Source organism: Cucurbita maxima, unplaced genomic scaffold, assembly GCF_002738345.1.
Source record: "Cucurbita maxima cultivar Rimu unplaced genomic scaffold, Cmax_1.0 Cma_Scf00007, whole genome shotgun sequence".
Lineage (NCBI taxonomy): Eukaryota > Viridiplantae > Streptophyta > Magnoliopsida > Cucurbitales > Cucurbitaceae > Cucurbita > Cucurbita maxima.
This window is the reverse complement of record NW_019272023.1, coordinates 5,090,190-5,117,999: the sequence shown is the minus strand read 5'-3', so window position 1 is coordinate 5,117,999 and position 27,810 is coordinate 5,090,190. Positions and strand designations below refer to the sequence as shown.

Below are 27,810 nucleotides of genomic sequence, written 5' to 3'. Positions count from 1 at the left end.
AACAATAAATAGAAAGATACTTAATATCTAATATTTGTCTTATAATAAAATATCAAATATAATATATATGGTAAACTATAATTTATTACTAAATATTCTTAACACTTGACCTAGCGTTCCTATGAGACATACGACCAAAAATATTTGAAAATAAAAAATTTAAATGTTAAAAAAAATAAAATAAAAAATTGTCCGACCTAGTTAGGAAGATGATATGTAGCCATTAATATTTTGACCCCCTCATCCTCACTCTCACGGCACCTATCACTTCACTTCAATTAAATTTACTCATTTTTTAATATCAAGATTTCACATGTCCATATTGAAAAATATATATGTATAAATAAATCCATAAATCAATTTTTTTTTAATTAAATAAATATTAATATATATTGGTCGTCATTGCATGTTATAAATCACGAACTTCCACAATGATATGATATTGTCCACTTTGAACATGTTATAAGTCCCCTTTGGTAGCTAATATGGGACCCCCTTTCCATTTCAACAATCATCAACACTACGGGCCACGCATGATAGTACAAAAAGTAAAGAAGAAAAAAGCAAATTGGTATGTGGTCAAGCCGTCACTAAAATTGAGTATGTCTTGGACCAAGAAACCCATGTGATTATTTATTGGACTCCGACGCACACACCACTTCGGCATAGTTTGAGTTTGATCACTATTATTTCTATTCGACCATTGGTTTAATCAAAATTTACATTATGCCCCCACCCACTTCATGTTATACGATTTTTAATGGAGTAGGCATTAGATATAATATTATTTACGGATAATTTAGGAAGTTTAATAAAAATTAAATTAAGTAAATGGAAATTTAGCTAAGCTCAAATTGTAAGAACTAAATTAAAATTTTGAAAATCAGGTATAGAAACGTGATTAATATCTTTATTTTATAGAATTAAAATATATATTTTAATTAATGAAGGAGGTTTTTATTAATAAATAAATAAGGAAAAGGGCAGTGAAAAATGGAGTCGTGTCTATCTTGGTTGCTGCTCTGCGCCTACAAATAGGCGTTTTCCACTCTACATTTCTCTCCCCATTCTCAGTCACTCTCTGTTTCTCTCTGATGCCTCCTTTCCGAATTTCCTCTCTCTTCATTCTCCTCCTCGCCACGGCGGCGACAGCGGCGGAAGGGAGAGAAATTGGAGGATTAGAGGAATTGGAGGCGGAGGAAGCGCGGCGGAGAGAAGCCGATAGAGTTACCGACTTGCCAGGGCAGCCACCGGTAAATTTCCGCCACTACGCCGGCTACGTCAAACTCCGTCCAGAGCGAGAAGAAGAGGAAAAGGCATTGTTCTATTGGTTCTTCGAAGCCGAAAACCAAACCGACGTCGCTCGGAAACCCCTCGCTCTTTGGCTCAACGGAGGTTCGTTTTCATTTCCGATTCCGATTTTTTATTTATCTAATTTTTTTTTTTTCGATTACCGTTTATAATCCTTTTTCAAAATTTATTAATGTAAAATATTGCTTAATTTAAATTAAAAATCGATAATAAAAAAATTAATAGAAAAATTATATAATTTCAATTTTAATAATAATTAAATTTATTATAACAATCATCATGTTTTTCCCTAGAAAACTAACCTTAAATTATGTTTGCCCTAACAATTTATTATTATTATTATTTTGCTTTTTTAAAAAAAGAATCCATAAATTAAACAATAATAAACTCAAATTTATTTAAAAAGAATTCGAAATGACGAAAATGCCCTTGGAGACTAAAAAAGAAGAAAACGTGCGCATGAGTCTGTCAAGTAACGGACTTGTGTTGGTAAAAGAGACAGTCCTATCATACAAAAATCCAACTTTATTGAAAGAAGAGACAATATTATATTCCCTTCTACCGTCGACTAACGGCCCCTCCAAATTCTGAAATTCCATTTCTCTCCCTGGGCCCACCTTCCCTTTTTTAATTTATTTGATTTTTATTTAAATTGATAAAATCAGGGCCAGGCTGCTCATCCATAGCCTATGGAGCTGCACAAGAGCTGGGCCCCTTCCTTGTTCACAGCAATGGCCAATTAAAACTCAATAATTTCTCTTGGAACAAAGGTAATTTTAAAAAATTACTTTCATTAAGATAAATAAATTATATGATATTTATATTAAAATATTATTCAGCTGCAAATATTATATTCTTGGAGGCACCGGTCGGAGTTGGATTTTCCTATACCAATAAATCATCGGATTTATATAAGCTCGGTGATAAGGTCACAGCTGAAGATTCTTACGCCTTTCTCATCGGTTGGTTCAAAAGATTCTCAAGTTTCAAATTTCATGATTTTTATTTAGCTGGAGAGAGTTACGCGGGTCACTATGTTCCTCAGCTAGCTGAGCTCATTCACGAGAGAAATAAGAATTCTTCGAAGGATACGTTTATTAATCTCAAGGGTTTTATGGTAACGTTTTTTTTCATTTCTTGATTTAGAAATTAAGATGGATCGAAATGGTGTCGTGATGAGTTATTGATGGTGAAAATAGATCGGGAATGCTGCGATCAACGACGAGACGGATTCGAAGGGAATGGTTGAGTATGCGTGGAGCCATGGGATTATTTCTGATAAACTTTACCATAGTATAGTTAATGACTGCCAGTTTGCACCTGAATCCAACTCTGAGTCCGTTAACCAAACAGCAACAGGCCACTGTGATGATCATCTCAGAGCCTTCTTGTTGGCTTACTCTGATATTGATATTTATAGCATTTATGCTCCTATTTGCCTCTCTCCTTCTTCTTCTTCTAAGTCGACTTTCTCGAGCTTCGTCGGTGTTGCTCCTCGAATCTTTTCGAAACACGTAAGTTCCTCGTTCCTCTAGATTTTGACCTTGTTTCGATATTTCTGAGCTCATTTTGTTCGATTATATGATGCATGTGTGAGTTTGTTACTATTTTGTTTTCGTTTTGAATTATTTCAGTCCACGTGTTTTGGAAATATCTTTTGGACCAACTCGAACAGTGTCAATAGAGTTCCCAACTCAACTCTCTGTCTTTTAGTTCAGTTGGGTCACAGCCGAAACTCACCACTAGTTGATATTGTTTTTTTTTTCTTTCAATCTCCCCTTCAAAAATTTATAATGAGTTTGGTAGTCAGAGGTTTCCACACCCTTATAAACAATTATTCATTCTACTCTACGGCCGACATGAGATCTCACAACATTATTAATATCAATTACAAACGTTAAATTTTTTTTAATCTTTTTAAAAGGTTGAGTAGAGTTGTGTTGAGTTGTAACTTACAATCGGAACCAATTTTTTAATTTTTCAAAAATTTAAATCGAAAAAAAAAAATCTAACAATTTAATAAATTGGGTTGATTGAATTATCGAATCTTATGAACAACAGGTGTACGTACCTCTATTTCAGAATTTGCTAGTAAATATGTATTGTGTTGTAGGAATTGTGGCATAAACTTCCATCGGGTTACGATCCATGTACCGAAGGTTATGCAAAAAAGTTCTTCAATAGAGACGATGTTCAAAGGGCTCTTCATGCTAACGTTACAGCACTATCGTATCCGTATACTCCCTGCAGGTATTTTCTATTCTTCGAACATAAATTTTAGTTTAAAATTATGTTCGTATTCTTCAAACATAAATTTTAGTTTGAAATTATGTTCGTATTAGTTTACATACTCATTATTATATCAAACGATACTCATATCAATCTAGAAGTGGATATTGATTTTAAGAGTTGGACTAGGTGTTAGCATTAATATTGTGGGGTGGGGGAAGAAAGTGAAAGTGTGTGTGCAATGAATAAGTGCATGTGTTGAGTGATTGAACTGGAGCTTTCCCTTCTGTGTTCTTCTGCCATTGCCATTAAAATCATCATCATCAATGAATCCATCTCTCTCTCTCTAATAAATAGCTCGTTTCCTCGATACTTGTTTATGTCGTTTGAATCACGATCATGTATGTAAGTATACACGTTCAAAACCTAAAACCCGAAACTCGAAACGGTATGAGTATGAATGTTGGTTCGTTTTTGTGCACAGTGGTGTGATTAGGCAATGGACGGATTCAACTGACTCGGTGTTGCCTATCATTCACAAGCTCCTCAATGTCGGATTGCGTATTTGGGTTTACAGGTAATTAATTCTTAATCCCTTTTAAACGACCGTGACATGTTGCATCATAAGATTTGGCCATGTTTAAATAAAATCGAAGTCTATCAAAAAAAAGAATGAAGTGTTTAAATTAGAAAGTATTTTGAACGAGCACTATGTATTTTTGTAGCGGAGATACGGATGGACGGGTTCCAATAACGTCGACGAGGTACAGCATAAACAAGATGGGGTTGGAAATAGAAGAAGAGTGGAGGGCATGGTACCACAAGAATCAAGTGGCTGGTTGGGTTGAGACCTACAGGGGAGGGCTCACCTTGGCTAGTGTGAGAGGGGCAGGCCATCAAGTCCCTGTTTTTGCTCCTCAACAATCCCTCTCCCTTTTCTCTCATTTCCTTTCCACCAACACTTTGCCCACCACTCGTTCGTAAATTGTTGGAGGGTGAGTCTGTTCGATAACTATTTTATTTTTAAATAAGACAATGGTTACCTACGTTTTAAAATTGTGAGACTGATGGTGATACGTAATGAGTCAAAATAGACAATATCTGCTAGCAGTAAGTTTGAATTATTGTAAATTGAAAGAATCAAGGGTATTCTAGTATTTTCACAATTGGATTAAACTCCCCTTTTAACTTATAAAATAATTGTAATTAAGGGTTTAATTATAAAGTTTCATAAAAAATAATCGCTTTTGACCATTTTTTTATTTTTGAAAAGGAATAATTCATGTGCTGAAAAGAGAAAATTTAAAAAAAGTTGAAGAATTAAAATCAAAATTAAACAAAAAAGAATGATTAAATTAAAAAAGCTTTTCCAATGAATTCAATAAGTTAAAGACATTGGCAACCAAATGTTCTTGTTTTCAATAATATAATTCACCACTTTTCCCTCTCCACATTCATTCTCCTTTTTCTCTCTCTACAATTCCAAACAGAGAGACCAGAATTATTGCCGTTCGTCGCCGATGCCTAATTCCGGGAATTTGTTGCCGTTGTTTTTCGCTTTACTGTTCTTAACGGCGGTGGTTTTCTCGTCGGAGATCGGCGGAGAGGAATTGGACGACAGAGATTCACGGCGACGAGAGGCCGACGAAGTCATCGACTTGCCGGACCAGCCCCCGGTCGAGTTCCGGCATTACGCCGGCTATATCAAACTCCGGCCGAGCGAAGAGAAGGCTCTGTTTTACTGGTTCTTTGAGGCTCAAAACGACGTCGCTCTTAAGCCCCTTGTTCTCTGGCTCAATGGAGGTTCTTATTTAGTTTTTATTTTGTTAGTCTTTTTTTATTTATTTAATATTCATTTTAAAAAAATAATTAATGTTTTATCTACTAGGACCGGGTTGTTCCTCCATAGCTTATGGAGCTGCCCAAGAACTCGGCCCTTTCCTTGTTCAGAGTAATGGGAAGCTAAAACTCAACCCGTTTTCTTGGAATAAAGGTAAAATTATTATGTTTCAATTTAAATTCATAATTTCCATTATTTATTCGGCAAAACTTAGATTATTTATTTATTTATTTATTTTTTTGGGAATAGCCGCAAATATGTTATTTTTGGAGGCACCAGTGGGAGTGGGATTCTCTTATACCAATAAATCATCAGATTTGTATAAGCTCGGTGATAAAGTCACAGCTGAAGATTCTTATACCTTTCTTATTAGCTGGTTTAAAAGGTTCCCGAGTTTCAAACTTCATGATTTCTATATAGCTGGAGAGAGCTACGCTGGTATTTTTCTTTTCCAATTTTCTATTTCTATCGTTTGAATTTCATTCTCGAACATTTGATTCTACGAATTCGAAGAATTTAAATTTATGTAATATAAAATTAAAATATTGTCTAAATTGGAACCGGATTAAAAAGGATAAAAATTGTTATTTACATAATAATAATAATAATAATTCTTATTTATATATTATTTGTTTGAAGGACATTATGCTCCCCAACTTGCTGAGCTGATTCATGAGAGAAACAAAAATTCTAGCAAAGACTTGATTATCAACCTCAAGGGCATAATGGTAACTTCATATGAATGATTTTAGGCTTTAATTAAGCATTATAATTAATACATTATGACTGATTTTTATTTATTATTATTTTTAGATTGGAAATGCAACCATTAACGATGAAACAGACATTATAGGAATGGTGGAATATGCATGGAGCCATGCCATAATATCAGATCAACTCCATGCCAACATCTTCAAAGAATGCAATTTCTCGGTCGATATTGAAAACCTACCACTTTCTTGTCTCAATCACTATAGAGATTTTTTTGTTTCTTACTCCAAAATTGATATCTATAACATTTACGCTCCTACCTGCCTCTCCTCTTCTTTGGACTCGGTCTTTCGACTCATCGGTACTACTCCTCAAACCTTCTCAAAACACGTAAGATTTCATATCCCTCGAAAAATCTTTCAAATCCATTTTTTTAGTTCAATAACTACAGATCTGGAAAGGGTTGAATTATCGACCTTTGGAATGGTAATTAATGTTTTATTTGATGAGCTATATGTTCGGTTTGATGCTTAAATTTGGTTTTGAATCAGATGTTATGGAGTAAGGTACCAAGAGGGTACGATCCATGTAGTGCAAATTATGCAAAAAAGTATTTCAACAGAGAGGATGTTCAAAGGGCTCTCCATGCTAATGTTACCAAACTTTCTTATCCTTATACCCTGTGCAGGTATGTTTTAGAATGTGGTCGAATTTAAAATATTAGAGACGTGATTGATAAGTGTTAATACTTATTTTTGTCGCTAAACTTTGGTGGCAGCAATGTGATCAAAGATTGGATTGATTCTCCTAATTCTGTCTTGCCCATCATTCACAAGTTACTTCAAGCACGATATCGCATTTGGATTTACAGGTAATTTTTGCTCTATCTTCGTCAACCTATTAGTTTTTTGGTTGATGATACATATGCTTTAACTATTTAGCTACTCGTTAAAATGAATGCAGCGGTGATACGGATGGAAGGATACCGATAACGTCAACTAGATATAGTATAAAGAGAATGAATTTAAAGGTCGAAGAAGAATGGAGAGCATGGCTTGAAAGGCGTCAAGTAGCTGGTTGGGTTGAAACCTACCAAGAAGGCCTCACCTTGGCTACCATTAGAGGGGCAGGCCACCAAACCCCCGTCTTTGCTCCTCGACAGTCGCTCGCTCTATTCATTTACTTTCTCTCGGGCAACCGTTTGCCCGTAGCTTCCAAAATTATTTAAACTTTCGATTTTAAGAGAGGTAATGCATGTCAATCATTTGTATGATACCTATTTTTAGCCAACGCTTTTCCATTTATGTAGAATATTTTTGGACTAAATATATTTTACGTCCCTAACTATTTTTTATGTGTGTGGATATCAAATTCTCTTGCAGCTAGACTACTACAGATATGATAGCTCATGACAAATTATGATTTTCTTACGAGAATCTGATTTAAGAATTTTAGAATACTTGTGGCGTATATCGTGCACTCATTTTTTTTTCGAGCTTTCGCTAGGGGTCTTTATGTAGAAACATTCACGAACAATCGTCGTTCTTTTAAAAACAATTCACTTTTTACCGGTGCTCTTTCCACCTAAATTGATAAAAATACTAAATACCATTTAAGGGCCGATAGACTTTTCTTTCATGTCCCTCGAACTAGGTCTGCCCTTGTTCGGCTTTTCTTTCATGTCCCTCGAACTAGGTCTGCCCTTGTTCGGTTATAAGAAATAGAGAAAAAAATAGAATCTTTTATATATTTTTTAAAAATTTATATTCATTTCAATTAATGGATAATTTTTCATCTTATTGAAACGGTACCTAAGCAAAAATATAATATAATGTTCCATTATAATAAGAATTTATTTATTTTAGATTAACAAATAAATTTTAAAAAAATTAATCAACAATTTAATTCATAAAAAAAAATATATATATATTTATTTAAATACTTATAAAATTATATTGGGCCGTGGACGTCTTTGGTTGGGCCCAAATCCACAAACGCAAACAGGATCCCCTGGCTCTCTTCTCCAGTTCAACATATATATGGCTCTCGTTTCGCCTTCGGTTGCTATTTGCCATTAATTAGGGTTTTCGAGCAGGCCTCGTCGACGTCCAGCCGTCATGGTACTCTTCTTCACCTTTGTTTCTCAGTACAATAGCTACTCATGTATTATCTTGAACCTCTCTTGTTGGTTCTGTACTTCTTCTCTTGATTCCTTCTGTGTTCTACGTCTCTGATGCCTTGTTCGATTCTGTTTTATTTGGCCGCCAATTAACTCTGTGATTGAATAAATAAAAAGTTGTAGCTATTGGTTGCGTTTTGAAAGTTTAGCTTTGAATGGAGGGGGTGTCACTTGACTTTTGAGGGCGTTAGTATTGAGTGAGATTGAAATGATTCTTCCTAAATTGCTTAAACGAAGGGATTTTTCAGAGAGGTGAATATTGCACTTGGAGTGAATTATCGATTCTGGATCTTTCATTATAAGATCATTGATATTCCCTTCCAAATGAATTTTAAATCATGGAATTGAAATGCAGTAGTGGGTATGCAGTATTTGTTTCTTTTTTTATCTTTTCAGCTTGTAGCTTTATGATTTTAAGATTTGATTGTGGATGTTGTAATGGGAAACAGGTGAACGTCCCCAAGACAAAGAAGACTTATTGCAAGAGCAAGGAGTGCAAGAAGCACACCTTGCACAAGGTCACACAATATAAGAAGGGAAAGGATAGTCTTGCTGCACAGGGAAAGCGTCGGTACGATCGCAAACAATCAGGATATGGAGGTCAGACCAAGCCTGTGTTTCACAAGAAGGTTGGTTAATTTTCTCACGTCTAGTTAAATTCTTACTTTCTCTTTTTCCGCAATGTCATTGAGATTAGAACTGAAGTTAAATTCGTGAATCTCAAAGGCAAAAACTACCAAGAAGATTGTGTTGAGGCTGCAATGCCAAGGTTGCAAACACGTATCCCAGCACGCTATCAAGGTTAGAATGCTTAGTATTTCATCATTTTGTGTTTATGGCCTCTCTCTATTGAGTATCTTGTTAATCTAATGCATTTTCTAAAAAAAACATTCAAGCATATAGTGGTAAGCATCATATGGGGGGGAATGCATAGTTTTTGTTTGTCTATGTCCTCTCTTTATTAAGTAGATGTCTTTTGTGAGATCCCACGTCGGTTCGAGAGGAGAACGAATCATTCTTTATATATAAGGGTGTGGAAACCTCTCCCTAGACGAAGCATTCTTTATAAGGGTGTGGAAATCTTTCCCTAACAGACGGGTTGTAAAAACCTGAGGGGAAGCCCGAAAGAGAGCCTGAATGGGACAATGTCTGCTAGTGGTAGGTTTGAGCGATTACATAAGTAAATATGCTTGTGAGGCCGTTGATGATAGGCTTCTCAATATCCCTTTACCCCTGGTGGTTGATTTGTTTGATCCATTACCGTACTCATCATTCCCTCAAAATCAATTGGGTACTTACTGGGTGCCTGGGTGCTGCAATTTTTATATGTTCGCCAAGAACTATATTTGAAGTAATTATTAGCTATTTTAGAAAATATGTAAGCCCAAGTAAGGAAACCCTAATTGTTGTTATCAGAATTTTGTACCTTTCCCTCATCACAGTTCTAATTTGTCAAATGCAGAGATGCAAGCACTTCGAAATCGGTGGAGACAAGAAGGGGAAGGGAACTTCTCTTTTCTAGACCCTTTATCAGTTTTTATCTTTTTTCATTTCTTTTTCGTAAGATCAGTTGTTATGGAGATTTTGCAGCATTACTCTGTTTTGTTCATGAATTAGTTCTACATGTCCTAACGATACTATTTAGTTGAAACTTTCTCATATTTATTGTTGAATTTTCAAAGTTTTGATGCTCTTCGTTTGATGTGTTCAGAGTCGTTTCTCACAGAAACTTGTTTGCATATTCACATGATGAATCGATCATTACTTACCAAAGTATTTTTTTTTTTTTTTTCAGTACAACAAAGTTGGGGTGTATTCGTTTTAATGAATAGTTGTTAGATAGCTTTTGTTTTTGAAATTTATGCGTTTTTTCACTTCATTTTCATATCCCAGTTACCATCTGGGATTGAATGCTCCAAGAATTACTTCAACAATCAAATGTATTTGTCTTTTGAGTATAATAAAAATGTTCCTAAATTGGTTTGATTGCGCACGAAAATAAAGTAAAAAAAAAAAAAAATTGAAAATATTGATACCCCCAACTGGTAGAATCAAAAATGAAAAGAAGAATTAGTTAATGCTTGTCTTTGTTTTGTGCCTTAAAATCTCTAGTATCTTATTATGCTAACTAATAAATGGACATACATATTCATTTCATGCATCTTTCCCCCACTCATTACATATTTATGCATTGCATGTATATTTTTAGAAAAATAATCTCAAACATTAAAGAGATATTAAAGAGACGTTTGGAATGCTCAAGTTGATTAGTATATGAGTTATAAATGGTTATGTTTGAGTGTAAAGTTGCTTAGTTTAATTAAGTTTAAGAATTTTGTGTGTTAAAGAGTGCATAAGTTTAGTTTACATGTTGCTATATTTTCTTTGTTGTACTATACAAATCTATACTCCAATCAAAATTTAAACCTAGAGACCTGATTCCTATATTAATTTTTTTTGTGTCTTTGATTTTTAAATTCACACAAGCTTTAATCATGAATATGCCAGATTTTCTTGATTTGAGATCAACTCTTGATGCCATAATTTGATTTGAGATCAAATTTTCTTAAGAACATGATGGTAGAATTTTATTTTTGCTTACAATTAGTCAAGCCAAGTCGATAATTAATCCATCGACACAACTTAAAACTCAGCCTAAGAGCCATAATGTATCAAAGAATCAATTTTTTGCGTTGAGGCCCCATAACAAAACTACCAACTGATAAAGGATTGAGAATGAAACCAAATGTTCTAAATGGTGGCTAATCTAGTAACTAAGAAGGGCTTTATAAATACATACATATATATATAAGGCTAAATCACAAAAATAAATAAATAAATTACCTACAAAGTTTGCCCCTTCTACAAAAAAAATTATTTTCTATTACCATCTGAAATGACAATGACTTGCAATAAAAGTTGAAATTTGATCACCACCTCATTGTTCCGAGTCACTACAACACATGTTTCATTTCATAATTTTCATCCAAAATTTTAAAGGATTTACTCCGAAAGTAGTTTTAGAACAAAAGATCTTACAACTTTTGAAATAATAAAAGAATTTTTATAACAAAGAGAAAAGTTTCAAAGTTTGTTTGCCAGAATATATATCTAACCTGTGCACATTTGGACTAATCATATAACCGAATACCGATTAGAACACATAAGAAATAAGTACACTACGTAGAGTGGTCGCCATGACTTTAGGAGACCCTTTACCTTGTTAATTGGTGCCTTGCCTCTTAAACCCATCAATTTATACTCCCTGATACACTATCAATTTACCAAAACCGCTAAAAAGTGAAGCTAAATGCAAGAAATACCTTCAGATCAAGTATATATGTATACACTATAATAGAATGTTCACAGCTTAACAACTATCCATAAAGGCACTACAAGTCTCTTTAATCAACAAGTACTACGAAAAACTTGAAGGAAATTAAAGGAAAGTCCTCCATCTCTAACAAATGTGGGTTCACTAAGAACCAAACCATGTGTATGAAGCAAACACTAATTCACTCCATAACCGAAAACGTAATACAAAACTAAAGCTTGAAATGAACGTTAAAACATAGGACAACTGCATTAAATAATGAAACAAGCAGCAAAGGATTAACACCATGCTGAAGAAACATACAGATACTCCATATGTGATCAAATCATAAAACATAGGTATGGAAGAACAGGACAGTTCAGATCAAAAAATCCAAAATAACTATGTTTTGCACTACTATAGCAATCTTTTCCTGGTAGTATTAGCAATGTACGCACAAATGAGCACATCATAGCACAAAGAAATCTTAATCAAAGTCGGCGAGTTCTAATCGCATTGCAAAGAAGTATGTGTACCTGGACTGAAGTACAAATTCTCCAAAGTCTGATGCATTCGATAAAATTGTGCCACACAGTCGTAAGCATCTCATAAGAACCTGCAAGTGCTTTTGGATGAATTATGCAGCACATGACACGATGAAAAGTTTACATAGTTTCATTTCCCGTGTCATATAGTGGACCCTATCCCTATAACTTCTCAAAAGTGCAGATTGTGATCCATTTGTTTCATGATCCTTCTATATAAGTGATCTAGAAGAATAAGATATAAAATGGATAAAGTAAAAATATCTAATATACGAGCAAATTCTGAAATTTTATTAAATTTCAAGCTTTTCTCTATGAAGTGTTAATAAAAGCTGTCAATACCCATATCAATGCTGGATACACAAAATAACAGTACAGATCCAAACAGCCAAAGGGACATTTAGCTAGGAAAAAATAATTATTTCCATCAGATCTAGGAAGATAAAATTAACTTTCGAATAAATCTATCAAAAGTCAGTAAGGAACTTGAAAGTGTCATGCTTTTACATCAAGATCCTACCTCAAATTCTTAACTCAAACCTTTATCTTTGCTTTCATTACCAACTGCATCAGTCACCAGGGCTATTGGCCTTTGATCAATCACCTCATCGATTATGCCAAACTCCTTGGCCTCTTCTGGGGTCATAAAATAATCCCTGTCCATATACTTTTGAATAATCTCTACTGACTGTGACGTATGCTTGGAGTACAGCTCATTTAGTGCATCCCAAACCCGAACAATCTGTTTCGTGTGAATTGACATATCCTTCGCTTGCCCACTATATCCACCAGAAGGCTGGTGAACCATGATAGTTGCATTAGGAAGCGATCGTCTCTCACCCTTGGCACCAGCAGCTAGAAGAAGAGAAGCCATCGAGGCAGCCTGACCCAAACAGATGGTGTTGATGGGCGACCTTATATACTGCATAGTATCATATATCGCAAGCCCTGTAAATACATGGCAAATATTGGTGATGCTATCAAAGGTGAAAGCCTCGAATCTTCTTAGCAATTGCAACGAAGTTTATGACTATTAAGTTAGGAACATAAAATCAATTTGAAGCCTATTGGAGTAACAAACATTGGAAATTAACATCATTGGGAGGAAGGAAGTAGAGTTCCAGCGTGAGATCAGCCAAATTTCATAATTAGTGAACTGAAATAATTTGAAAACCTATAGTTTTCTTGACAACAAACATCAAATTGGGAAGCATATAATTCGAATCAGTAAAACTATAAATTGAGCACCACTAAACCCAAAACCCAAAACCCAAAACCCAAAAGATTAAACCTATAGACTATTTAGTGATAATCTCCCACTTCAATATCACGATAAATCAACCTTAACCCAATCTAACCATTTGTTCATGGTCTTAACAACATTCTCAAAGTCAGAAACGACAAGTCCAGAAACTGTTAGAAGTTGCGACAATGAACAAAACAATGAAGTGGTTGAATTAGTAACATAAATCTTTGTATTATACCAGCAGTGACGGCGCCACCGGGGGAGTTGAGGTACATATTGATGGGCTTCGAGGGGTTCTCAGACTCCAGAAAGAGAAGCTGAGCAACGACAACATGAGCAGTATCATCAGAAATTGGACCATTGATGCAAATTATGCGCTCCTTGAGAAGACGCGAGAAGATATCGTAGGCTCTTTCTCCTCTTGATGTGTGTTCAATGACCATCGGAATCAAGCTGTAAGCGCGCCGAAAATCCCTCGTCGCCGTCGCTCCATTCGCCGAACCGAAGGATTTAGCGAGGAGGTTAGAGGTGGAAGCTAAACTCCTCCAAATCATGGCGAACTGGTTCGATTGTTGGGATTGTAATCGAGGGTTTACCTGCTTCAAACTTCAACCTCCAGATTTGAGAGTTTCTTCTCTAAATTCGTGGGCCGGATTAATGAGCCCATTAGCTTTTTTTTTTTTTTTTTTTTCCTAAAATAATTGAATTTTGATCGAAGATATTTTACATTTCTTTTTATTTACTTCTTCCCATAAATTCTCATTTGAATTTTAAGATTAAAATCCATCTTTATTTTATATAAAGATACAAATTAAATTATAAATTTATCAATTAAACTTTCAAATTTGCGCAAACTATTTTCAATATTTAAAAATGTATTTAATTGTTTGAAATCAAAATTGATTTTAAATAATTAAAATTATGTTTTTTTTTTTGTTACTGTTGTCCGTCGTATGTTTGAAATATGTATAAGATAACTTCAAATGTGCACGTATTGAAACTACATATGTTGGATTGAATGAGTATCGACTATTAGGTCGAAGAATAGGACTAAAGTCCTTGATCGTGCTAGCTAATAATGTTCTCGTAGTTTGTTACTGTCTTTGCTACTCGGGTTTGTACCCTATTTATTATATGAAAATTTTCAGATTATAAATGTAATACCGAACAATGTACGATTGACATACGAGGGATCATGTTCAGATAATAACCAAAAGAATATATAGGGTATTGATAAGGTTAAGTGTCTGCTTTTGTAACATTATTTGTACAATTACTTTGTAATAGCTACAAATGATTTGACCATAATTGCTATATTTTTTATGAAGAGTTTGAAAAAATGAGCTAGACCTATTCGATGAGTCGAAATGAATGGCAACATTGGAGGATAGAACGGTCAGACCCTCTTAGCTAGACGTACATGACACATAATGAAAATATCTAGTTCAACCGACACGAAGATGTCGAGACATACTATGAATTACTAAATCTCAAATGAGGTCTTGGCAGGCAACAGAATCTCATTAACGACCTCTTCTAGCCTTGTTTGTCAAAATCAATCTTGATGCAGCGGGGTTATTGTTTGAGATTCCGATGGTGACACGATGTTATTGTTAGACAATTATTAGACTATTGTTAAAAATGTAGAGACGGCCGAAGGCTTGACTATAACTTCGGACGAAGCCACCGTCATTGAAGTAGGTCTTCAACCCTTATGAGTGGAGGTTGATGCTAAAATTTGATGTAAATTATTGACCGGGTTCATTTTGCAAATGAAGTTCGAGTTTCGGCGCTGTAATTCTTGCTCCCCTCTTAGACACGCTCTCTTCTGATTTCTACTGTATTCCAAATGACTTCACGAACTCCTACCATCCTCCAAAACATCACCTGCATGAAGAAAAAAAAAGGAAATATCGAGAGAGAATAAGCGAGGGAGAGATCGAGACCGAATTTTTCCGACAAAACCAACTGAACAGACCTAAAGTCAAAAATAGTTTAGGAGTGTTTTTTTTAATTAAATATATATTTTTAGTTTAAAAAATATTTTAATATAATTTTTAAATTTAAAATCTGTATGATATTTTAGCCAATAACACAAATTTATTATTTTTCTAAAAAGAAAAATGGATTTCACACAAGTATTGTGGTTAAAAAAAAAAAAAAAAAAAAGAAAAGTAATCAAACCGGGTCGGGTCAACTACTCACGGATACCCGAAAGCAGGCGAAGCCGTGAGAGAACCCTATGAGCCAACCTTGAAATCTCTCTCTCAGCTCACTGTTTCTGGCTTTCCCTCTGTGTCTTAGCTTTCCCTCTCCCTCTCCAAAATCTCTCCCAAATACCCTCTCTCTCTCCCTCTCTACTGCACTTCACTTTCTTCTAAAATCGCCACCATCTCCGCACCGGCACCGGCACCGGCACCGGAACCGGCGACCAATCCCATATCGCTAATCCCAAATCCTTCTACAAATCTTCCTCTTAATCATCTCCACTCAACCGTCTCCAAAAATCCTCCTTCCACTCCATCACTTCTAAATTTCCGCCGCTAAACCCCCCTCCTCTCCCGATGCTATAGCCCTACCCCCGCCGGGGCCATCCACCGCCGGCGAGGGTTTCATCGTCTCCGCGTTTTCCCGGGGATACTTCTCGGCCTGTGTGGATTTTGAAATTTTGGGTTTGGGTTTTGCCCCGGCGTCGTCTTTGAATTTTTTTTTGTTTGTTTTAGGGTTTTTTTTATTTGTTCGTCGTTGTTCATATATACGACCATGCCTCCGGGTCGGAAACGCGGAGCGAATAAAGCCAAGGCCAATAGAGAGCTCAGTATGGGAGATCTTGTCCTCGCTAAGGTCAAGGGTTTTCCTGCTTGGCCAGCCAAGGTACAATCTTCGCTATTTTTAATTTTTTTTAATACGTTGTTGCGATTTTGTGTATGTGGTGTATTGCAATTTGGGCAATGTGTTTCGCTTTCGCAGAAAGTAATAGTTTCATGAGTGTCGAGCTGTTACTGTGATTAATTTTTTTTCGTTCCCCTTTGTCTCATCCTACCTCTCATCTTCTTTTAGCATATTGGAGTTCTTTTTCAATGGTGTTACTGTGATTAAAGTAATAGTTTTATTTTTATTTTCTTGTATTGCTTATGCTATGTTTTGTTCTTAAGAACTTTTCGAGCTTGATGTTCTTGTTACTTCCTCTAATTCTTCCACTCATATCCATCCATTCCTCAAGATTTTTTTTGTTACAACTTCGGGGTTTTTGTTTTGCTTTTGGTTTACGGTTATGAAATTATTTTGGTTAAATCTCATGTGAAGATATGTCTTGTTTTTAGTATACGGTTACGAACTAGGATCAGGGCATAATCATGCGTTCCCTTACTGGGGGGCCAATGAGTTTGCTTTCATTAGGAGAAATGAAAGTAAAAAATAGAGGCACAAGAAAAATTGGAACCATAACCAGGCAAAGGAGCCACGAAAAAGTAAATTACAATATAGGGCTCTAGTTTCTCATTATAAAAAAAAATGGAAGATTACTAGAACGTTTAATCACTAAGGTCTAAAGAAAAGCGTTAATAGTCCTATGTTCTTGCCATTATTTTACTGAGTGTTGGGTCAGAGAGAGCATTTCTTTTGGGTGGTAAGCTAATTGTTACGCTATTTTTTTATAAAAAGATAAAACTGAATTAATTTGAGCAAGGATAACTACTTAGTCATTTGGAGTTATAAGGTATGATGGTGTTATGTTTACAGATTAGCAGGCCCGAGGACTGGGAAAAATCTCCTGACCCGAAGAAATGTTTTGTCCATTTCTTTGGAACGCTAGAAATGTAAGTAACTCTTCTTAGTTTTTTGTTTTAATTTGAGCTTGAAATGTGCATATGCTTCTCCCTCTCTCTCATATACAAAAACTTAGTTTGTGCATATGGCTTTTGATTGCTTAGTTTGTGCATATGCCTGGAAAGGTGCTTGAGAATAGCTTCCTGCATGCATTGTCTGGCGCAGGGTTACTTATATTTATTTATTTTTTTCTTTATATTTTTAATTGCAAAAGTTGTAACTTTGTCAATGTTTCCAGGAATATAATTGCTGCACTCGAACAATAAGTTATAATTATTGGTTGCTTAAATTACCTTTCTGTACGTGTATAGTTTGGGATACGCCAAGATTTGTTGTCAAGTACACTATTCTAACTGTACAAAGTTTAAAAAATTCTCTTCCACGTTCTCTGTTATTGATGGCTAAATTTAACTTAGAATGATCTGTGTACATTATCCATATTCTTTTCAAATGTCGACATCGTTTAATGGGTCATATTTTCAGTTATTTTCTTTCATCTTGCCCCGTCTACATGTATTCTTTCCTTGTAGGTTTTTCTTTTATCTCCTCCTGTATGCTACAATACACAATATACTTCTTGTCTCTTTTTCTTGTCTCGTGAATCTATGCTATGAACACACATATACCTCTTACACTTCTTAATATTTTTATCCATGTATTGAAATTCACAGAGCTTTTGTAGCCCCTGCTGACGTTCAGGCCTTCACTATTGTGGAAAAGAATAAATTATCTGCTCGTTGCCAAGGGAAATCAACTCAGTTTGCTCAAGCTGTGAGGGAAATATGTGCAGCTTTTGATGAAAAACAAAATGAGAAAAATAGTGGCATGAGCGTTGATGTGGAAAGATTGGAAACTGAAAGTGGTGCTCCCTGCACTGATGGGGTTGTAGATAATGAGTTAGATGTTGACTTGAAGGATGAAGTGGGTACTGCAGAATCAAATGACGATGATGTAAATGAAGGCATGGGTGACTGTAGCTCTAGACTTGAGCGTTGTTCACAAAAACGAGATGAAACTAATGTTCAAGACATGAAGCCTTCCGTAGAACCACATCAGTCTGATGATTCATCTTTAGGAATTTCTTCTGAGCAGAACGGCAGTATATTAGACGTTGCACAAAAGAATGAAGCAGTGACATCTGAAACAATTAAAGATATTGCTCAAACAGAAAAGCCTTCCAAACTCCAGAATACATCTACGACCAACAGTCAAAATGTTAAAAAGGAAGGTGCAAGTTCAAAGAAGAAACAAGAGGGCACTGCTAAACAGCACAAGAGAAAAGGCTCTGCTGTAACAGCATCTAAGAGCGAAATTCCTGATAATTGTCTCAATCTTCCAGAATCTTTTGTGGACTCAAAGAGTGGAAAGAAAGGAAAATCGACTTCTGGTGAAGGTATGAGGGAACATGGCTCTAGAACTCTGAAACCAAATTCTGAGTCTGGTCATGGGAAAAAGACTAAAGACCCGCCAAAGGATAAAAAACGTTTTCAGGATAGAGATAGTGTTGCAGACACGAGGCGCAGTCCTAAGGACCCTAAGGAACAGGGTCAGGGCAAAGGCAAAGCCAGTGTGGGGAAGATGCTTCAGGTTGGATCAGGAAAATCTGATTTGGGATCAAGTGAAAGTTCGCGTCCTGCCAAAAAGTTGAAGCGAGGAGAAATAGGGGAGAATAAGGGAACACCCAGAAACAACATAAAGGTTTCCTCTTCCACTAAACCTGTTGTGGCTGATGAAAAAGTGGTTAAAAAATCTGAGTTGAAAAAGTCGATGGCCAGTCTGAAATCAGAAAACCTTTTAAAATCTAGTCACCGTTCAGATTCTGTTAATTCTGCAGCTGGTGATGAAACTGTGTTGCCTCTAACAAAGCGACATCATCGAGCGCTCGAAGCTATGTCTGATTCTACAACTGCCGTTCAAGATGCTAAAAATGAAAAGAGTCCGTTCTCACAGAGGCATGATGCTTCACGTTCTAGCAGTGATAAACTATTGGCAAATCATTCCAATAGAAAAAGGAGGGCAGTTTGCATTTTTGATGACGATGATGAAGATCCTAAGACTCCGGTTCATGGATCGTCATGGAATATTGATGCAGCTTCAGATGGTCCAGATGCTAGTAACAATAACAATGAGCATAATCAAAGTCCTATTACTTCTCCCTTGACTGTAAATGGAATTAGTGGATCAGAGCACGAACTTTTTAAGGAATCAACTGGTCAGGTGCAGAGGCTGTCGTCATCTCCTAAAAAATCCCAAACTGAAGAACTGCAGCAAGAAAAACCGTTGGCTGCTAATGCCTCTGAAAGTCCTTCAAAATCAGGATATGAGCAGCTGCCACCTAAGGAGGCTAAACCAAATTTGATTTACCCAAAAAAGTCTCCTTCGTTAGCTAATAGCACTACAGCTTTGGATCGAGCGAAGACTGTGAAACCCCCAATCAAAGCCTCCAATACTGGTGTCCAGAAACAACCACAGATGGGTTCTGTGAAGTCCATGGTTTTGGCTTCAACTCCCAGCTCTTCTCAGAAGCCATCTTTCCTCCAAAAGAGTAGGTCACATTCTTCAGGAGAGAAGTCCAAAGCTACTCCAAAATCACGAGCTAATGACCCTACAATCATGGTGGGAAGTTCAATGGATCATGATGATTTTCACGGTGAAAGGTATCAATTTAATTATCCCCTTCTTTGCTTAAATGGAGACGAAGCTTCAACTTCTAAATGATGTTTAAATTGATTACTTTTTTTTTTTTTAATTTTTTTTATAAATAGAAGCTTAGTCAGTGATTTCAAAGTCACGGAATCTGCCATGTCCATGAAGCATCTAATTGCAGCTGCTCAAGCTAAAAGGAGGGAAGCTCATTCACACAATGTCCATGGGTTTTTTAATCCTGATATTTTATCCACTGATGTCCATGGTAGTCCTAGTCCTACTCCAGTCCAGCCGCATTTATCTAGTACCACCCATTTGATGCTGACAGACTTGAAGGGACGTTTTCATGAGAAGGATGTGGCTTCTCCATCAACTCAAGGACATCAATTAGCATCACAAAATGACACTGATGTTGAAGAAATAGAGGAGAAAAGAGTCAACTCAGTACACAGATCTGTTGGAGATCCGTTAAGTGGTGGCACTGAGGCTGCTGTTGCACGAGATGCTTTTGAAGGAATGATAGAGACTTTATCTAGAACTAAAGAAAGTATAGGACGTGCAACTCGGTTGGCTATTGATTGTGCCAGATATGGCATTGCAAATGAGGTAGGTTGCGACTCAAATGCTTGTTAATGGTAGTTGGATTATCCTGGTTTAAAAGGCTGTTGTTAAAAGTTTTTTTTTTTTTTTTTTTTATTATTATTTTTAAGAAGAGTTATATAATTATGAGTCCATATGGAGAAGAAAAAGCTTTATATATAGAGAGAGAGGGAGAAGAAATGATTTTGTCTGGTTGTTGGAATGGATTTGGCTTTTGAAATGACTTAGTCTATATAAGCTTTCATTTGCAAATTAATGGCCATTGGAAGAATCTCTGGTTGAGATTCAGTGTCTAACTGTGTATCCATCTGCAGGTTGTTGAACTTCTTATCCGGAAGTTGGAGTCTGAATCTAGTTTTCATCGCAAAGTGGATCTCTTTTTTCTTGTGGATTCTATAACACAATGCTCGCATACTCAAAGAGGTAGACACACATAAGATTGGTTTATTAGAAGTATAAGTGTCCTCAATGGGAATACTATACACATCACCTCTATGTTTATGTTATGAAATTCTTCATTTCTACTTCTCACCATGGCATCTTTCTTCTTCTTTTTAAATCTTTATAAAAGAAAATTGCATTGATGAATGGAGTATCAAAAGAAGCTTCCATTGGATTACCAAAAAGATAACTTCTTCTTATGTTGATATTAGGTATTGCTGGAGCTTCTTACATTCCTACAGTTCAAGCAGCATTGCCACGCCTTCTTGGGGCTGCTGCACCACCAGGTGCTGGAGCTCGTGAAAATCGTCGTCAATGTCACAAGGTGCTTATTTTTACTTGTCTTTACAGGTGTATGGATCATGCTGAAATAATTTTGAATATATTTCCTGAGGAATTCTCTCCAGGTTCTTCGTCTCTGGCTGGAGAGGAAAATCTTACCCGAATCTGTTCTTCGACGTTACATGGATGAAATTGGAGTGTCAAATGAGGATTCATCTATTGGTTTCACCCTCAGACGTCCATCTCGTGCTGAGAGAGCCATAGATGATCCAATCAGAGAAATGGAAGGCATGCTTGTTGATGAGTATGGAAGGTCTGAATTTCACGTCACTTTCAACTTTCCACCTTATATTATTATTATTTAATTTTTCATATCATATTTCCATGAATATTATTTCACCATTACCTTTTCTTCCTTTAAAAGAAAGCAAATAACTGTGTTCCTGAAGCATCATTATTTATATTTAATTTTTCATATCATATTTCCATGAATATTATTTCACCCTTACCTTTTCTTCCTTTAAAAGAAAACAAAGAACTGTGTTCCTGAAGCATAAGTCATCTAGTTTTGTGTAATACTGGGTATGGAATTTGGTAATGGTTAGCCTAGGTACAAAGCAAGTATATCTTCTGATTGGTTTCTTGGCTTGTATGTTTCAAATAATCTTGTATGTAAGTTGAGGAGATCTTCCCCTTCAATAAAAATTTTGCTTTCACTTCGTCAGAATTTCCTGGGGATTTTAAGGCTTTTGTTTTTGTTCGGTTATTGTCTTTTGTTTTATTTTTTCAAGAAATTATTTCATTGGGAGTCTTAAATATTCAAAAGAAGAGGGAGGAAATCCGCTTCCCGAGGTAAGGAAGTTAAGAATACTTTCCATTTAGCATGGAGAGAACATGAAGCAAGTTACAAGAACATTTGGGTAATTTGCACCATGATGAAAACTCAATATAGCTTTACTACTCGCTTATCCAATTGGAGAGGTTAGATGGTGGTTTCCCCCTCTTTCGAAATTACATATCATGAAATTTGTTTCTTGTGAAACAAGAAAAGAAAAAGAAGAAAAAAAAAACTACAAAAACTATAAGCTCCTGTAGGACTGGAAACATCTCTATTCTCCCTTTTTTTGTTGTTTTTCTCCAGCATAAGAGTTCAAAGAAAAGCTTTAACGAAGTCATTAAACACATAGATATAGATAGAGTGATTGGACAGCCAGGCATTAATTTGACCGAAGTCCAATAGAGGTTTCCATTTCTGAAAAGCCCTTAAGATTGCAGTGACAAAAAAGGTTTTTTTTTCTTCTATGGAATTCCAACTAGATACATAAGCTCTTCCTTTGGTTCCCCTTTAAAAGATTTTTTCCTTCAAGCTAGATATTCTTAACTTGTTAGTGGTAACTTCTGGATGTTGACAAAATGTCACGATAGTTTGTAACACTGACCCTTCCTGGCCACAGTACCCGATTTCAATTTATTGGGAACATTGTCACTGATATTGCCAATTTTTCTTCAATCCTTAGGGGTGTATTAAGAAGTTCTCTTCCATTTACTGGACAGATTATCTAGTATCCATATGTTTTTCCTACTTTTGTTGGTTTGTATGGCAGAAGAGTTTCTTTTATTTCGTTCTTGTGATTTTACTTTTATTATTTCATGCTATATTTTTGTAGGTTTCATACACCAATAAAATTTTTTCTTATCCTATTTTTCAAGCTATATTTTCCTATGGGCTTGTATTTCGATTGTACCGTTATGTCTCAAGTGGATCATGTTGAGTTAGAAATCAGAGGAACTTTTTATGTAAAGTCTTCTGATAATCTTCCTTGGCCTTTTGGTGTAGGGTGGACATAATTTTTCCCTTCCTGACGTACAAGTTTGTTTGCTGACATGTTGTATCTTGTAAAAACCAATAAAATTGAATGGAAATGTGATTTTATGGGACATTCCTTCTGTTTTTCTCTTTTTGTCAATTGTTTTGTGACTCTTTCTGGAATTGTCTCAGCAATGCAACATTCCAACTGCCTGGGTTTTTATCTTCACATGTATTTGAGGACGAAGATGAGGACCTTCCTACCTCCCCATGTAAAGAAGCCAGTGATGCAACTTTGACTGAACCAAGGCATGGTGTTGAAGAGGCAGAAGCATGTGCAGTTACCCCGAGTGACAGGCGTCATCGCATCTTAGAGGATGTGGACGTGGAACTTGAAATGGAAGATGTTTCTGGCCATCCAAAGGATGAAAAATCGTTGGAGGGAGGTGATTCTTTTGAAATAGATGCTCAACATCAATCTTCAGACAGGGCAACAGAACTTGCTTCAAATACTTCTTCAGAGTTTCTCCCTCTGCCAGATGGTTCTCCACCATTACCTCTTGATTCTCCCCCTCCACTCCCACCCTTACCTTCTTCACCACCCCCACCCCCACCCCCACCTCCATCCTCTCCATCACCACCACCCTTACCACCTCCACCACTTCCGTCATTGCCACCACCTCCTCCCCTACCATCTGCATGCCCTCCACCGCCTCCACCACCATTAATTCCCCAACCACCAGTACCCAGTCATCCTCCATTGCCAAACCAGCAGATATTACCGCTTCAATCTTCACAGCAGCCTTCAGGACAGTTTCCTTATCAAGCTTCAATACCCCGTGAATACTGCAACATAGCTAGTGTAAGGATTCAATATACTTGTTGAAAATTTGTTGTATGGGTATAGTAGTTCTTAGTATGCATGTCTTTTCTACAGGGAAATCAGCATGTGCAAATGATGGCTGGAAATGCTTCTCATGGGAGTCACGTGGATGCTTCTGCTAAGAGTGAAATGTATGGCCAGCAGCCACCTCCTTTTGTCCCAGCTCCTGTCTGCAGTTCTATCGAACCTTCTGGATTTGATTCTTCAAGGCAATCAGAGTATGGACATAATGATATATATCTGAATACACAAATTTCTCAACCAAACCAGCAATATCAGCAAGGTAACCCAAACTTTATTCAAAGACAGATGCATTCTGGCCCACCTCAAAACCCACCCACTCATTTCTCTTATGCTAAGCCTCCCGTTCAGCAGCAGCATCCTCCCCATCCATACCATCAATCATTTTCTTCGCCATCCCTTATGGATGGCCGAAGGCCATTTTTAGGTGATGAACAATGGAGAATGCCTTCAAGTGAGTTCAAAACTGAAAATCGTCAAGGTGTATGGATGAATGGGGGGAGAAATCCATCACATCCAGGCCCCCCATTCAGCCAGGAAGGTATTAAAATTTACATATTTAATTGTCTATCTTGGTGTCATAATCTCGTAGCTTAATGTCTTTGTTTGGATATGTATTGATGATGGGAGAAGTTATGTAAATGGGTATGTTTGGCTGGCTATTGTCAAATGTTTTTCTTTATTGGGTATTTTTTTTACAATGTGATAATTTGAAGTTGACGTGTATCATAGAAGGTATACAAATGCACACAACTTCAACTAGTACATAACTCCTCCAACGGCCAATGACAAAAGAAAGTGATCATGAAAAAATTGGAAGCATGAACCCAATGGAATGTACTAAGATGTGCGTGAGGAATGTAGACTTCCACAATCAGCTGAGAGGGAAGGATTATGCTTCTAGGGTCCTGAGGCGGGTTGACTCTCTCTTCCTTTTTCTCTTCATACGAGTGGTCGATGTTTTGAGTAGGTTGGCCTCTACTGATGTGGATGAAGGTTGTATGAAGTGCTTTTTTGTGGGAAGTGTGAGAATTTACCTTTCGTACCTCTTGCTTGTAGACGATACTTTTTTCTTTTGCTATGCGTAGGATATTGCCTTTGTTAACATGAATACCTTACTGTCTTTTGAAATGATGTTGAGTCTTAAGATTAAGAGCGGAAACATCACCATTATTTGCATTAACTGCAACCTCTTGGAGTTGAATACTTGGGCATCTTTTGTGGGCTATGAGGTGAGTGCTTTGCTTTTGTCGATCTAGGGCTCCTCCATATTTTGGTCATAACTCAAGGAGTATCTCTTTTTGGTCCACCGTGCTTGAAATATCTTAAAAACATCTCTCATTGAAAAATGATTTCTGGAAAAAAGATTTCTTCAGGGAGACTTATTCAAGATATGCTCTCCAAGGTTCCTTTGTATTTGATTACCTTTTTCAAAATTCATTTGTTTATTAGTAAAAGCTTGGGGAGGATGTGAGATTTCCTCATAGTCGCTACATCTTTGGGAGTTTGGGGGTTTTGGTATGGTAGGCTGAAACCGAAGAACAATTGTAGCAGTTTCTTTTGGGAGCCTAGGGCTCAGTGGCATAGATTTCTTGTGAACAAGTATTCCCCTCATCCTTTTGAGTTAGTCTTTTGTAGTAGGCTAATGGGATCATTTTTAAACCGTGGTAAGATATTGCTTCAATGTTCCCTTTCTTTTCTCACCTTTTTAAATGCTTTATTGGGGATGGCTATGGAAGCCTAGGGCTTAGTACCATCTTTTCAATTTGAATTTTAAGCTTGTGGCATTTGTAACTTCTTTGTCTCTTGCTTTGGGGTTTCGTCATCCTCTCATTGATTGGAAGTCTATAGAGGATGCTCTTTGATTTGTATTTGAGTGACTCGCTTATTGTTCAAGGTAGGAGACATTTTTTGTTTTTGGTCCTCAACTTCTTCATAACGCTTCTCTTCTAGTTCTCTCTTCTTCTAATGAGGATTGTCTCGCTTCCCCCAATCACCCATTCATTTTTTATGGTTTTGGAAGATTAAGGTCCAAAAGAAGGTTAAATTCTTTACCAAGCACGTCTTGCATGGAAGTGAACAGTTTCGTGTGCATAAACATTTTCCTTTCTTTTTAGGGCCACAATGATGCTCTCTTTTCATGGGTATGACGATTGAGAGTGAGAGAGTGCTTATTGGAGATGTAGTTGTTCAGAGTCATGTTGACTCGGAGGAAGGATTGTAAGGCTTGAATGTCTTCCCATATTAGGTAGGACACTTCTTTGGCATGCATGCTTTTTCTTCATTCTTTGGTTAAGAGCTTGAGAGGAACGATAGGCTGTTTTGAGGCATTGGAAGATCTAAGGTGAAGTTCTGGAAGGTTGTTGGTTTCAATGCCTAGTTCTGGGTAATGTTTTTTAACACTTGAGGCAGACTAAAGTGAGCAGTTCTTTGGGGTCAATACTCCACAAAAAAAGAAAAAAAAACATAAAGTTTTAAGAAAGAAGGAGAGGATGCTTACTTAAGATGAATAAAGAATGTCTGACGATTGAGAGTGAGAGACTGCTTATTGGAGATGTAGTTGTTCAGAGTCATGTTGACTCGGAGGAAGGATTGTAAGGCTTGAATGTCTCCTCCCCATATTAGGTAGGACACTTCTTTGGCATGCATGTTTTTTCTTCATTCTTTGGTTAAGAGCTTGAGAGGAACGATAGGCTTTTTAGAGGCATTGGAAGATCTAAGGTGAAGTTCTGGAAGGTTGTTGGTTTCATTGCCTCATTCTGGGTAGTATTTTTTTAACACTTGAGGCAGACTAAAGGGTAGCAGTTCTTTGGGGTCAATACTCCACAAAAAAAGAAAAAAAAAAACATAAAGTTTTAAGAAAGAAGGAGAGGGTGCTTACTTAAGATGAATAAAGAATGTCTGACGATTGAGAGTGAGAGAGTGCTTATTGGAGATGTAGTTGTGTGTAGCAATGAGGAGATGGTGGCGAAATGGGCCAAGGGTTTTAATTCCAAGTAAATAATACATGTTTATATTAGTTTAAAAAAATCCCCAAACACGAGGGTTTCTGCGTTTAGCGTCAAAACATACAAATTCTTTTTGGACTTTGGGTTCTCATGGAAGGTGCGCTTTGGCTATGACTTCCTGACAATGAAGCTAGGTGCCAGCCAATGTTGTGCTCAGAGCCTAGGCGCCAAAGCACATGTTTTTTAAAACACTGACCGTGGGGCATGTCTTTTTGTAATTATATTAGGATTTATTCCTGATTGGAGTCTTTTTCTTGTAGCTCTTTGAATTTCTTTTTGTTGGGTTTTTTTTTTTTGTATGCCTGTGTAGTGCTTGTTATTCTTCCCCGTTTGTTAGGAAAAATTACCCATGTAAAAGTTCCTGATCCTCGTTTGTTATTCAAATTGGCCTCTTTGGTTTCTAGTGCTTGTTTGTTTGATCTATGATATACTATTTCAATTTTTATTTTATTCTCGGAAGGTATTTAAGCTTAATTTATGATTTACAGAAATGAATAGACTAATCGTAAGATTTTCTTTGATATTCATATTTTTTTGCCTACCAGTATCCACAATCCTGATGCTAAATAATTTCTTTGTAGGCTATTTTCAACCACCTTATGAACGACCACAAAGTAATATTGGTTTTCAGCGTCCAGTCTCCAATAGTCTTCCATCTGGAGCGCCAATTTCTGGTGAATTTTCCATTGTCCTATATTGTTTCCAATTTTAGTTTTATGAAGAGCTTCTATCACATTTTTCCCAGTTTTATAGAGAAAAGTCTTTTATCACATTTTTCCAGGTCATGCCGTTCCTCAAATGTTACCATCTAGGCAAGACACTCTTAATTGTTGGCGGCCTGCATAATAGGTGTTATTTCTTTCCAATGTGAGTTCTTTTTTTTTTTTTTTTTTTTTTTTTTTTTTTTTTTTTTTTTTTTT

General features: G+C 36.4%; 6 protein-coding genes across 11 annotated transcripts in view; 4 read left to right on the top strand and 2 right to left on the bottom strand.

The window, feature by feature from the left end:
• Nucleotides 1-1,041: 1,041 nt before the first annotated feature.
• LOC111481446 (serine carboxypeptidase-like 35) lies at nt 1,042-4,596 on the top strand. The gene is made up of 7 exons (XM_023126859.1): nt 1,042-1,395; nt 1,977-2,081; nt 2,151-2,428; nt 2,511-2,825; nt 3,425-3,561; nt 4,025-4,117; nt 4,266-4,596. The coding sequence occupies exons 1-7, from the start codon at nt 1,095-1,097 to the stop codon at nt 4,522-4,524; spliced, it is 1,488 nt and encodes a 495-aa protein (XP_022982627.1). The 5' UTR covers nt 1,042-1,094; the 3' UTR covers nt 4,525-4,596.
• A 351-nt stretch (nt 4,597-4,947) lies between these two features.
• LOC111481447 (serine carboxypeptidase-like 35) lies at nt 4,948-7,435 on the top strand. 5 transcript variants are annotated; one of them, XM_023126864.1, is made up of 8 exons: nt 4,948-5,343; nt 5,435-5,533; nt 5,630-5,818; nt 6,020-6,108; nt 6,194-6,481; nt 6,643-6,779; nt 6,870-6,962; nt 7,055-7,435. In XM_023126864.1, the coding sequence occupies exons 1-8, from the start codon at nt 5,061-5,063 to the stop codon at nt 7,317-7,319; spliced, it is 1,443 nt and encodes a 480-aa protein (XP_022982632.1). In that variant the 5' UTR covers nt 4,948-5,060; the 3' UTR covers nt 7,320-7,435. The 5 variants fall into 5 exon arrangements, with proteins under 5 accessions (XP_022982632.1, XP_022982633.1, XP_022982631.1 ...); XM_023126865.1 differs by having other exon boundaries at nt 5,429-5,531; nt 5,661-5,818; XM_023126863.1 differs by having other exon boundaries at nt 5,429-5,533; nt 6,194-6,478.
• Nucleotides 7,436-8,109: 674 nt separating this feature from the next.
• On the top strand, nt 8,110-9,972 carry LOC111481457 (60S ribosomal protein L44). Its single transcript, XM_023126877.1, has 4 exons — nt 8,110-8,211; nt 8,720-8,899; nt 8,997-9,071; nt 9,733-9,972. The coding sequence occupies exons 1-4, from the start codon at nt 8,209-8,211 to the stop codon at nt 9,790-9,792; spliced, it is 318 nt and encodes a 105-aa protein (XP_022982645.1). The 5' UTR covers nt 8,110-8,208; the 3' UTR covers nt 9,793-9,972.
• A 2,424-nt stretch (nt 9,973-12,396) lies between these two features.
• Nucleotides 12,397-14,004, bottom strand: LOC111481454 (ATP-dependent Clp protease proteolytic subunit 2, mitochondrial-like). Its single transcript, XM_023126871.1, has 2 exons — nt 13,613-14,004; nt 12,397-13,076 (listed from the first exon to the last, which is right to left on the bottom strand). Exons 1-2 carry the CDS (start codon nt 13,926-13,928, stop codon nt 12,658-12,660), a joined length of 735 nt encoding a protein of 244 aa, XP_022982639.1. The 5' UTR covers nt 13,929-14,004; the 3' UTR covers nt 12,397-12,657.
• A 1,657-nt stretch (nt 14,005-15,661) lies between these two features.
• Nucleotides 15,662-27,810, top strand: part of LOC111481443 (ENHANCER OF AG-4 protein 2-like) — a 17,619-nt gene continuing 5,470 nt past the window's right edge. For both annotated transcript variants that reach the window (XM_023126853.1, XM_023126851.1), the window contains exons 1-11: nt 15,662-16,248; nt 17,116-17,192; nt 17,874-19,859; nt 19,968-20,454; nt 20,763-20,871; nt 21,102-21,214; nt 21,297-21,484; nt 23,171-23,840; nt 23,916-24,423; nt 27,472-27,564; nt 27,672-27,757. In XM_023126853.1, coding sequence (XP_022982621.1) covers nt 16,138-16,248; nt 17,116-17,192; nt 17,874-19,859; nt 19,968-20,454; nt 20,763-20,871; nt 21,102-21,214; nt 21,297-21,484; nt 23,171-23,840; nt 23,916-24,423; nt 27,472-27,564; nt 27,672-27,736 — 4,407 coding nt within the window. In that variant the 5' untranslated portion in view covers nt 15,662-16,137 and the 3' untranslated portion in view covers nt 27,737-27,757. The remainder of the gene's footprint in view (nt 16,249-17,115; nt 17,193-17,873; nt 19,860-19,967; nt 20,455-20,762; nt 20,872-21,101; nt 21,215-21,296; nt 21,485-23,170; nt 23,841-23,915; nt 24,424-27,471; nt 27,565-27,671; nt 27,758-27,810) is intronic.
• LOC111481445 (nucleolin 1-like) overlaps nt 25,824-27,810 on the bottom strand; it is a 16,449-nt gene continuing 14,462 nt past the window's right edge. Inside the window, exon 19 of the mRNA XM_023126856.1 lies at nt 25,824-25,852. Within this exon, the coding sequence (XP_022982624.1) occupies nt 25,848-25,852 (5 nt within the window). The 3' untranslated portion in view covers nt 25,824-25,847. The remainder of the gene's footprint in view (nt 25,853-27,810) is intronic.

Excerpts from the sequence above, each read along its gene's own strand:
- LOC111481446 (XM_023126859.1), top strand. The coding sequence starts at position 1,095 with ATGCCTCCTTTCCGAATTTCCTCTCTCTTCATTCTCCTCCTCGCCACG. Across the intron at positions 2,082-2,150 it reads TAATTTCTCTTGGAACAAAG|CTGCAAATATTATATTCTTG; the intron begins GTAATTTTAAAA and ends AATATTATTCAG. Across the intron at positions 2,826-3,424 it reads CTCGAATCTTTTCGAAACAC|GAATTGTGGCATAAACTTCC; the intron begins GTAAGTTCCTCG and ends ATTGTGTTGTAG.
- LOC111481447 (XM_023126860.1), top strand. The coding sequence starts at position 5,061 with ATGCCTAATTCCGGGAATTTGTTGCCGTTGTTTTTCGCTTTACTGTTC. Across the intron at positions 5,819-6,019 it reads AGCTGGAGAGAGCTACGCTG|GACATTATGCTCCCCAACTT; the intron begins GTATTTTTCTTT and ends ATTTGTTTGAAG. Across the intron at positions 6,780-6,869 it reads TATCCTTATACCCTGTGCAG|CAATGTGATCAAAGATTGGA; the intron begins GTATGTTTTAGA and ends CTTTGGTGGCAG.
- LOC111481457 (XM_023126877.1), top strand. Across the intron at positions 8,900-8,996 it reads AGCCTGTGTTTCACAAGAAG|GCAAAAACTACCAAGAAGAT; the intron begins GTTGGTTAATTT and ends TGAATCTCAAAG. Across the intron at positions 9,072-9,732 it reads TATCCCAGCACGCTATCAAG|AGATGCAAGCACTTCGAAAT; the intron begins GTTAGAATGCTT and ends TGTCAAATGCAG.
- LOC111481454 (XM_023126871.1), bottom strand. The coding sequence starts at position 13,928 with ATGATTTGGAGGAGTTTAGCTTCCACCTCTAACCTCCTCGCTAAATCC. Across the intron at positions 13,077-13,612 it reads CGGTGGCGCCGTCACTGCTG|GGCTTGCGATATATGATACT; the intron begins GTATAATACAAA and ends ATGTATTTACAG.